At 27.5% G+C, this 12,045-nt stretch overlaps 1 protein-coding gene across 1 annotated transcript in view; it reads left to right on the forward strand.

Moving 5' to 3' along the window:
* The first annotated feature begins 53 nt into the window (after positions 1-53).
* Positions 54-12,045, forward strand: part of LOC111625350 (nose resistant to fluoxetine protein 6-like) — a 45,701-nt gene continuing 33,709 nt past the window's right edge. The window contains exons 1-4 of the mRNA XM_023368489.1: positions 54-199; positions 351-437; positions 496-658; positions 1,741-1,823. Coding sequence (XP_023224257.1) covers positions 358-437; positions 496-658; positions 1,741-1,823 — 326 coding nt within the window. The 5' untranslated portion in view covers positions 54-199; positions 351-357. The remainder of the gene's footprint in view (positions 200-350; positions 438-495; positions 659-1,740; positions 1,824-12,045) is intronic.

Consider the following 12,045-nt stretch of genomic DNA (forward strand, 5'->3'; position numbering starts at 1 on the left):
CTAGTTAATACATATTATATTCCAAGTAATAAAACTGATATTTCATACAAAACATATTTTATATTTATTCATTATTAAAAAAATAACAATAATTATATTTTAAAGAAAAATATACCAATAACTTCAAGCTTGCGGAACTTTTTTTATTCGAAATTATTCTCCAAGGCCTCACTGTGATAGAATCATTCTTCTTCTACAGGTAAGATTATTTTAATTTAAATGTTACATATAAATACAATTTTCCAAGAATATTTTCATTCTCTATCATATTAATAATAGTAACATTTATAAATTTTTGGCAAAAATACTTTTTTGTTTAAAATTAATCATGAATAATAATTTTTGGCTAGCGGGTTTATGATAATGTATCTGAGACAAGAAACTGGACGAAACTCTGCGAAATACTATATCATGCGTGTAGTCAACCGAATTATCAGGTAAAATATTTAACTCTTACTTCATTGGTTCGTGTGTTATATTTTGTTCGTCTTGCAGATATACACTTCCGATATTCTTCGCTTTGGGTACCGCAATTCTTCTGCCTCTTCTTGGAGAAGGTCCTCATTGGGATGTTGTTATTAATCAGGGAAAACACTTAGAAAGCGAATGGTGGCAATATGTCACCCATATTCATATTTACACAACCGTTGGATCTACGGTAAATGTATAAAAGTTAAAATTTAGTCTTTAATTTAAGTTTTAGACATTATGAACGATTACGTGATAATTTGCATTCACTCAAGCTGTTTTGAACAAGCCAATGTATTAGATATATGCTATTTATCGTTAAGGTACAAATGTTTTTAATGTGTAACATATAATATAAAGGTAATTTTAAGGTTTCCTGAACTCTCTTTCACTTTAAACTTTTGTATAACGATGTTTTGTTTAGGACGTTTTTTATTTGACTATTTGTAACGTCAATTGTTTGTTAAAAGAAACGGAACTTGCTATAAATTTTGCAACTTTTATCAGTGGGAAAATTCAGTAGGCCTATAAATGTGGTTGTCTGTGATGCGAAAAATGTCTAAAATTCCATTTCAATTCGTTTTATTTAAAGTTAGCTATTATATTTAATTTCTCTTTACAAATAAAAACATTCTTTACGAAGTAATTTTGATAAATTAAATATTATTAAAATTTTTCGATAATGAAATATAGTGCAGATCAACACCAGCGTATCGCTAGAGCAGGTTGCTTTTGCTTCTGCAATTCCTTTGTTGTCTAATTTCATTTTCCGCCTTTGTTGCACGTTAATGAAATAAGCACTGTTCATACGTCACAGAAAACAGATCGAATTGTGATATTATGCAAACAGAAAGCATTATTATTGAACCATCAAGACCAATGGTTAGTTTAATTATTAGATAAGGATTATTTCAGAGAAATTCTTTTGTAATCGGTTTAAAAAGGCTATTTATAGGTTTATTAATAATTACATTCAACTGTAATGTGCAGAAAACTAAGTAACATCTGAAATCTATTTAATTTTATTGCATAGATTATTATTAATTTTTTATAAAAATATAAAAGTAACATGAAAAACGTTTAAATACGAAATATTTTTGACGGGAAAATTTAAATTTATAAAAGGAAAAGTTTTGTTATTTCTTCAAGTCTATGAATGCACTTATGGATATTACTGGTATGGATGTGTATGATACTTTTTATAGACAAATTGAGTAAAATATTAGTAGTTTTAACAGTTTTTAATTCGTCTACTTTATAAAACATTTTTAGGAGTTTATCGACGTAATATGGTTCCTCAGTGCGTTGCTGCAACTTACCATCTTAATGTCACTGTTATTATGTATTGTTGACAGGTAAGAATTCTACAATTTATTTTTTATAAATAGATAAAAATGTAACTTTATTTCTGTACTATGATTACCTGATATAATGATAAATCGATGAGATAAGCTTTAGTAAAGTGTTTTAACTATTTGGGAGTGTTTAATCCATATGGGGTGATATCTATTGGTGCGTAACGAAAGGTCATATATGTCCGTCATAATAAGGTCGCCTAGGATCCTGAATTGCATCTGTACAGACCTACAATATGTTTTTGTTTACTAAAATTTATAAAGTATAATAAGTCCTGAAAATATACAAGTCATAGTTGCCATTTTAAGTTTTTAATTGTATTTGCTTACTATCTGCAAACACGACAAACCGAAAATTACTCAAACGATAGAAATAACAGCCGTAAAAATGTGAGGCAATGTCCAAGAACACCTAGTTTAATTTTGACTATATTACTGTTTTTGGGTGCCGTCTATGAAAGCTGTGGAAGCGGCGCTTATATTGTATTTCTTAAATTATAAATAAACTACATATGTTGCGATTACTTTCATATTTTAAAGTACAGTACATTCAATAGCTTAAAGTTAATATTTTATTACAACCGCAGTATGCGTTATACATTATATATAAAAAACAATAAGATTGCTATTGAATTTTCGAATGTTAATTTGTGTATGCATATTTTCAATGAACGTCTGTACTATCGAATACGAGACAGCTTTCACGGCGAAAATATTAAAATTGTTTTAAGCAGCCAGATTTCAGGCATTGGCCATTGAGCTCCGGAGAAACGTTTTAGCTGGTGGAGGCCACACACAAAAATATCGCATAACACTTTCAATGATTTTATCCCTTAGCCACTGATAGGGAGCTTTTTAATTAAATGGATTGTTTTAAAATTTATAAATAAAGGATATTCAATGTGATATTTATTTAGGAGCCTTTACAGTAGTAGTGGTTTGACACATACTGATCACAAACTTAATTTCAGATGTCAATTAAATTAAAATTGCAAATAACAACTTGTTGAATAGAATTATTTCAGATCACAAAATTAATTTTTCAATGAATTTCAAAAATAAATNTAGTAATTTAACTCGTTATTAGCATTTAAGATCTTTTATGAAATTTATCACTTTCCTCAAATTCAAGCGTTTTGCTATTTTATAATAATTAACAATATAAAACGCTTTTAGAATAAAATTTCATATCGACCGAAAAAGTATGTAGTTTTTTGCAGTTGTTATTTGAAACACCGCTTGTCAATGTTTAACGTCATTAACGATGCACTTTGCCTTAAATCTTTGGTAGTCATCATTTCCGTTCTTCCCAGTCGAATTAAATATACAAATTACAGTTTCAGACACGTTTAAAAATTCATTTATTTCCGGTTGAATTTTAGCATCCTTATTTGCGATTTGGCGTATGCGCTATTTTTCGCATGTATCGAAGGCTCTCTCTACTGTGAGTCTCCACGGAAAAATATAATCTTTTTGTTTCGATTTGTTTTTTCAAACATATGGTACATAAAGATAACTTTAATTAATTGTATGTATTTACTATTTCCAGTGATTGATTCTTTTGGAAAATTACCGGCAGGAATGTTAGGAGTAACACTATGGATACCGGGAGATTATGACCAGTGTTTAGACATAGAAATTCCTCAAAATAAAAAAGATATTACCGATAAAGAAAAGGAACAGGTTCGAGGCAAATACTGTGCCCTGACAATTGGAATGCAAGAATTACTGAAACGTATTGCAAAGTCGATTCATAAGTTGGAAAATAATTCATTGATTAAACTAGCAAAAGAAATTATTGTAAGTATTAAAATTTAACAAAAAATTTTGCGAAGGATTAATTAATACACTTTAGTGTAATTTATCAGTTAAATCTATTTACACAACGAATTAATGAATTTTATAGGAACCAATTAGGTTTGAAGATACGTTGAAAACAGATTTAGTCGATACAAAGATGGAAATACGTTTCGATGTGTGCATTCCGAGTACATGCAGTGATAAAGACTTAAGAAACGTTGGGAATTGGAGTAAGTCGTTTGATATTTTTTAATTATATAAAATACTTTTGTAAATCCGAACATGCCTTAATCAACTGTCTGTTCGATCTTAAACAATTCTCTCTATTGTATTCAGCCAAAACAACACAAAATCATTCTAACGAATCATAATTTTAAGTGGATATAAATATGTAATTCAGTATAAAGAATTTTATAAACTACTAGTCAATAATTTGTAAACTCTTTGCGATAAATAGTTCGGATTAACAAGATTTAGATTGTAATATATAAAAAAGAATATTGTTTTTATGCTATTTTTATAAGGAAGTAGTAACTGTAATGTATGGAGTGCCCATCAATGACAGATTCTGTTAATAATTTGTAAAGAATGTTTCAGATGTGTTTAAAGAAAAAAGTTCCAATTAAAATTCCTTCCACTGCAGGGAGGAATCATATTAGTAGATCGACTTTTCTTACTTAAAATACTTTTTCCTCTCTTAGTTAGATTTGATTTTACAAGCAATGCATTTAAACCTCATTTTTTCTAATAAATTGAAAATGTGACAAGCGATAAATTAAACCGTCATTTTGAAAAATTAATTTATGTGATTCTTTAAATCTGTAATTACGTTCTTCGTTTTATTTTTCAGTACTCGGGACAGCAATAGACTTTAACGTCGGATATTGCAAAATCAAAGATGAACGTATTAAATACAGTAACGGACAATTGATATCGTTGTAAGTATATTTATATTAAACTGATTCAATGAAATTAAGAACTTCTGAAGTATGAAAATAACTTTAAAATACCGAAAAATTCGGCAAATTGACGATGAATAATGAATATAAATAAATCGCAAAGTTTTCGTGAAAAACGCGATAATAATCTAACGAAAAAAATAAGTTTAACAAAGAAAATAGCCAATCGAATCTATTTTATTCTGAAGCGCATTACATGATATTAAAGAGAAATTTATTGTCTATTTGAATGCGCATCGTTTGTCTTGATTTCTGTGTTTTAAATATTCCGTTTTAAGCCATCGACTGCTAATGCTTTTCTTTCCTTCTTATTTTAAAAATTATTCAACTAAATTCAGGAATGTGTTCTGCTTTTTACAACACCTAATATTTGATTTTAGGTTGACCTCTAACTTCTTTTTATCTATCATTCAGTCAAACGATACTTTTATTCGGTCTGAATGTCTTAATAGATGTCCTATCGTCTTAATTTTTCATTTATCCATAGTGTTAAGAATGAATTTGGTTTCTCTTGCTCTCTCCTAAACCTGGTCATTAGACAATTATTTACTCTAAAATTCTTTCCACATTCTCTTCCAGCACAACGGAAATGCGTGCAGTTTTGTCTTATTTTCTCTTCTCTTTAAAAAAATTTTATCTAATTTTTACCTCGAATATTTAAAAAACATAGATTTTCCGAACCAAACGAGGTCAGTTCGCAAACGTTTAACGAGATTTTTGTTACATTCACATTGATGTTCCTCATATTAGCATTTTTTTCCCTTTCTAAAACGCCTTCTTTTACTGTGTAATTACCGACTTCACACGTCTTTTAAACCTTCTGTCAGAAGTTGGTCAACACTGTTTAATTGTCTATCCTTTAGTGTTATTTTAGCACGTCTTTCGATTTCCTTTTAAACAAATCATTATTTTCCAGCTGCGTTGGCCTTTACTGCATTTTCTCAAAGACTCTTGTAGCCTTTTTTGTTTTCTGTTTGCAACCAGACTGAAGATAAAATCTCTTTAATGGTATATTTGAGAGTCTTCTCGTTAGTGTAAAATTGTTGTAATATTGCGATAATAAATTATCTAGTATTATTTAATGTTAATACATCTCTGGCTGCTGTAGATTTGCTGAAATAATTGATCTTACTGTCAAATTCGGCGCAACACCGAATCTTCTATTTCGTTATAAATGTTACATAATTTTTAGATATACACTACATATATAAAAGGACTAAATAAATAATTGTAAAATAATCTATTATACAACAGTATATAAATGTTAANTTTTATTCTTACACGAATAGATCAAATAAGTTTTATTTTATTCAAGCTTTTCCAGTTTTTTCATTCACTTTATCTAAAACATGACATACTCATGGTCTGATTTCTGATATTTTATAAATTAAGATTTCAAATAATTTGTCGAATAATTGTTTTATTATCAATACTACAATTAATTATTTTCTTGATGGATATTTGTCTTAATATTCGGGTACATGACAGTTTGAAATAATACAACACTAAAATTATTTTGAAAAGTAATAGTTTTATTATCAATACTACAATTAATTATATTCTTGATAGATATTTGTCTTAATATTCTGGTACATTACAGTTTGAAATAATACAACACTGAAATTATTTTGAAAGGGTTTTTATTTTTTACATTACTGTTTATTTAGATGTTTCGACTTTTTTATTTAGTTTATCTAAAGAAAAAACTTTTGCACCTAATAATTTTTCAAAATATATATTATTTTCAAATAAAAAATTTGTGAAATATATTAAGATTATATATATTTAGATAACTTCTCAATTTGTTTCATTTCTTTAGGTTTCATAAAATATTTTGTAACAATGAGGCAAAATTTCTTTATTAATTATTACATGTTTTTATAAATTTGAATTAAATTTATTTTATTATAACAATAAGAAAAGTTTTATATATTCTTTCGAATTATTATAAAATTAATTTGCAATAATAATTTTTAAAATTTGTTTCAATATAAAAATAAAATAAAACAAGAAAACTTAAAATAATATCATAACAATAAGGCAAAGTAAAATAGGGAAATAGTTTAATATAATAATTATTTAAATTATATTTGTTACTTATTTATTAAATATCGTAAAAAAGACAATGCTTTTTATAATATTTGTTGTAATAACAAATTTTTTAATATTATTCAATCTTAGACACTAAAAAAAGTTCGATGTCAAGATAATGATAGTTCTAGTTTTTAAAAAGTATTTTGTTTATAAAATTTAATTTGAGAACTTTATTTCTTTTGAACCGACTGAGTGGGTGCAAGAGAATAACCTGGACGCGGCGCATTTTAAATATATATAACAGAATCAGTTCTATCAAATATATTTCAGAAGTTTAAGCACATTAATTAAAAAAATTAAATAAACAAAGCTTATTAGTGTTAAAAGTGTAACTGAAAGCAAGTAGAAATTTTAAAGTTCAGTAACAAAAACTTGTATCAACTAAAAGAAAAATTCTGTGGCAAATGGCAGTTCATTCATTTAATCACTAATAACGTCTGTCAAACGGAATTGAAATACGAGTTAAATCCATTTGCACGGAATCACAATTATTTCAATTATTTTAAAAGGAAATTTTTTTTGGAATGTTGAAGAATCGATAAAATGACAAATATTTTATTTTGTTTTTTGTATTTCTTTTAATCTAAAATATGTCTGATTGAACATTCTTATCTTTAAACTTTTTATTCTTAATCATGACGTATAATAATTATAATTCAAAATAGCATTAAAAGTATTAATTTTAACACACGTCAAGCTGTATTTTATATACTTATCATCATATTTCCTATACTTAGGCTTACGTGTCCCCATTGCTGCTTTCTTTCTCTAAGAAGAAATTGGTAACTTTTTTCTCGTGCAATTTTCTCGTGCATAAATTAGTACATTTTTTGGGGGATGTAAAAAATTTCTTCTTCATGACAATAGAAATCATCCGAAAGAGTCGAAAAAATAATATAAACACACAATATAAATTAAGATATGCATTACATCCCTGAATTGTTACTATTCGGTATAATATTCTCACTAATATAAACTCGGCCAGAAGGTAGAGTAAAACTCCTGAATTTTCAAAGAAACCAAGATATTGCCAGCAATGAGTTTCACAAATCAGTGCGCCAAAGGATGTTATTTTCCGATGTTCCTCTGAACTCAAGGTCGATAATTTGGCGCTCAAGAAACAAAAAGGGCTTNATATCTCTGTGCCAAATTTTATTAAAACCTGTGTGGCGGTTTCGACGTGAAAAAGTAACAGACAGACAGAATTGCCTTCGAATTTATAATATTAGTATGGATTAATATAAATTTCTGCTTTAAGGGGTACGCGAGTTTTAGCTCTTTCTGGAAGTGGTACATAGGAAAAACTAATTGGGAACCACTGAACTAAATAAAAAACTGGAAAAGCTTAAATAAAACTAATTTAATCTATTAGTGTAAAAAATAAAAAAAATTCGAAAATAATTTTGTTTTGGTGTTATATTATTTCATACTATTAAACACACTATTAAACAATATATTAAACTTTGTTAAAATATTATTTCAAATTGTCGTGTTTTAATTTATTCGGATATTAGAAAATATACATAAATAATTCTCNTTCGTCACACACACTCTCTTATATATTATTCTTGGATGAACTTTTTCCAGGCTTTTCCGGGTGACTTTTGCAATCTTCATGAATCTGCAAATCAAAATTTTATGTTTTTTATATTATATGCTTACAGTTTAGACTTCTCCAATTTTCGAAAAAATACCTACAGTATAAAGTATATATATACAGCATATAGTTATTTCAAACAAATGATGATGGACATAATTAGATCTCTATTTTTATCTTTTAAAAAGAGAATTTTAATATTAGTAAAACATATATTTTTTTTTTAATCTTTATCTCACACATTAATTCATTGACAATTTGCTGCGCGTCATAAATTAAGATTCAAAACAATTACTAAAGAAAGTTTTTTATGAAGTTACAAAAGTGTTTCTTGTCAGGGGGCTGTTAAATTATGCATAAGTTTCTTCTGAATGTAATAAAAAGAAAATCGACGTATAATCGAATATCGTATTGAAAATTGAAAATTGAAAAAAGAAAGATAATAAAACAACTAAATACAGTACGAAAACTTTATTTATGTTATTTCTTATTACATATGACTTTGTTAGTACCGACGAAATAAATGCAAATATGCTACTTACTTCGCAGTATTTACTTCTTTTATTTCAAAGTAATCCTAAGAAATTTATAGTGCCTGAGATTTTAAAAATAATTACGAACAATAGTAGGCTTTAAAAATTTAAATGTTTTTCGAAAAGATATGCAAAACCTTTACGATAAGTTGTGAGTGTTTTAGTATCGACTTTGCATCGAATTATAGTGAATTTCTTATTTATATTGTGTGTCTAGTTTTATTTATTTATAATTAACCTATATAATTGAGAAAAAAATAGAAAAACGCATTTGAAAAAATTTTTTAATGTAAGTAATCGCAGACCAGGACGTTCAAACAGAAAATATAGTGAAGGAAATAGGTAATGAAATAATAAAGTTATGTTTTCCACTTATTATATTAAAAAATGAATTGATTTTTGTATTACTTTATTATAGATAATTTAACGAATATGAATTAATATTAAAAAATTGCGGTCACAAAACATTATGAAATATGTGATTGGCCGCGTGTATAAAAAAGGTTAATAATCACTGCTCTAACATATGTCGTGGCATGAAAGAATACAACTTCATTGTACAGAATATAGAACACCATTTCTACAGTTTAACGGAATGACAGATTAGTATAGTCTTGTCGAAACAATTATTCCATTTTTCTTATCCTATGATTTGTGTAAATTTATGTAACAGACAAGTCTACATCAAACTACTGTGTATTGTTTTTTTATTACTTCCAGTTCGAAAATTTAGGGTTTCGCTTATATAAAAGCAGTCGTACGTTACAAAAACGGATTTTTTTTAATCTGTCAAAAATAATATATTAACAATTAGTGTTCGATGAAGTTATACTAACGCTAATGCATTATATGCTCTCTGGTGAATTATCTTGACAAAGAGGTAAAAACAATAGAATTCAATGTTCGACATCGTTGTATAAATTATACGCTGCAACTCGTCTGTTGTAGTTTTAGTATGACATTGTAAAGTCTGCTTTTAAATGCAGTGAAGTATTTATTTAAAGAAATAAGCTGCGATACGTGCGGCATTAAAAATTCGTAATTTGTGGACTGCTCAGTCAAGTTTCACGTAACAATGTCAGAGTGATGAAATTTTCCGTTATCCGTTATTAAAAATATTCTGGGAAATGCGTTTTTCTTGTCGTAACAATACTCACTTAGAAAGGACAGAGATAATTTCGAGTTGTACGAGCCTTCCACGGCCTTATGTTTCACAATTCCAGTTAAAACCAAAATTGCTACGACACTTACATTCCTCCAAGTATTCGATATACGAAAAAATAAATACAGGGGAATAGAATTATTCGATATAAGAAACAAATGCGATGGTCGCATTTGTGTCTTCCTAATACCCATGATGTCGGTGGGTGTGTAAATTATACCTGCTTTATGTAATGTATACATTAATGTACAGAAATGCTGAATTTACAATATGGGCAATTACCCTTTCGTCACACACACTCTCTTATATATTATTCTTGGATGAACTTTTTCCAGGCTTTTCCGGGTGACTTTTGCAATCTTCATGAATCTGCAAATCAAAATTTTATGTTTTTTATATTATATGCTTACAGTTTAGACTTCTCCAATTTTCGAAAAAATACCTACAGTAAAAAGTATATATATACAGCATATAGTTATTTCAAACAAATGATGATGGACATAATTAGATCTCTATTTTTATCTTTTAAAAAGAGAATTATAATATTAGTAAAACTTCTTGTATAATTAATATTGTTTGATCAAAATCAAAAGATGATAAGGGCATAAAGCGCTATATTATAGTCTCAATTAAAGATGCAACGATGAACAAAATGACTGATTACCGATTAGTATTAATAATTTATTGTGTTAATAGTTATCGCATTATCGCAATATATTATCGATTTAAATTACATATTCTTAATAAAAATATAAAATTTTATTCGATAAAAATAATTTTATAATAATTTGTTATAAAAATAACTTTTAACATGAAGATATTTTTTAAGATTCATGTATTAAATTAAAATGATAAATTATAATTTTGATAAACTTTTCAGTTTTAATTAATATCCAAATCCAAACCCCTTATGGCTTGGATTTAGATATTTATTATCAATTAATTAATTGTATTGCTTGGAAATTTTTTAACAAAGATGGAAACTAGAAGTTTCTCAAGTGCAATTTATGCCAGTCTTTTATTTCGAGAGATGGAAAAATGCTAAAACTTTCGCCACCAAACACGTGATAAATCATCTGAAAAAATGTCATCAAGAATTAGAAAAACATTTACATTTACTTCTTATACAAAGACATGGCCGCCATTTTTGTGGTGGAGAAGTTCAAAAGAATTTTTTCCTAATTTGAGCAAAATATCTGTCTTTCAGCATCTTTCGTTGAAAGTGAAAAAATTTTCATAGTCGGAGCCCTTTTAAGAGCCCTGAAAATGGCAAAATTCTCGTGTTTTTGTATTACAGTTTAAGGGTTTTAAAGTTTTTCTTTGTTTTATATGTTTAAAGTTTAAACTTTAAATAATACAGATTGTTTTGAACAGGTTATATTATACCTTATGATATGTATTGATAAAAAAAATAATTTAAGTAAAAATTTTTTTTAATATTTAGATTGTCAAGTAATATCCATTAAACAACAAATATATGACAGAAATTTATTATTTTTTATTACTAGCCTCATACTTGACATGCTAACAAAAATATTAAAATGCAAAATTGGCCGATTATTAAAACCGATTAACCGGGTAAATGGTCGATATGGCAGATTACCGATTAATCGGTGCATCCTTAGTCTCAATGTATTCATTGTTTTCGGGCTGTATCTCCTTCTTTTATTTAACTTGTCAACTACGGTACGATGCAACGAAAACTATTTACAGAACATCTCGAATCTTCTGTGACACGAAACTTACACATTTCGCAATATAACATACAATAATTGTTTGCTGGAGCGACATACTTATTTTTCCGTAATTAGGCGAAATCATTCTATTAAACAATGGGAATCGTTTTCTCTAATACTGAACAATCGCTTGAACTTCATGTTACGGCGTAGGTTGACAGTTAAATTCTTCTTATCATATGTGCAATCAATTCGATGATTTTTGTCACGATTTTTTCATTCGTTCAATTTGACAGTTGCTATTTTCTACCACCAAATCTTCTGTGAAATTAATCTGCAAATACTTGCAAAGTGTTTCAGTATTGGTGATACGCATATGTTCATTTCTGAAATCTGGTTTA

This window comes from Centruroides sculpturatus, unplaced genomic scaffold (assembly GCF_000671375.1).
Source record: "Centruroides sculpturatus isolate CEXI.00-Female unplaced genomic scaffold, Cexi_2.0 scaffold247, whole genome shotgun sequence".
Lineage (NCBI taxonomy): Eukaryota > Metazoa > Arthropoda > Arachnida > Scorpiones > Buthidae > Centruroides > Centruroides sculpturatus.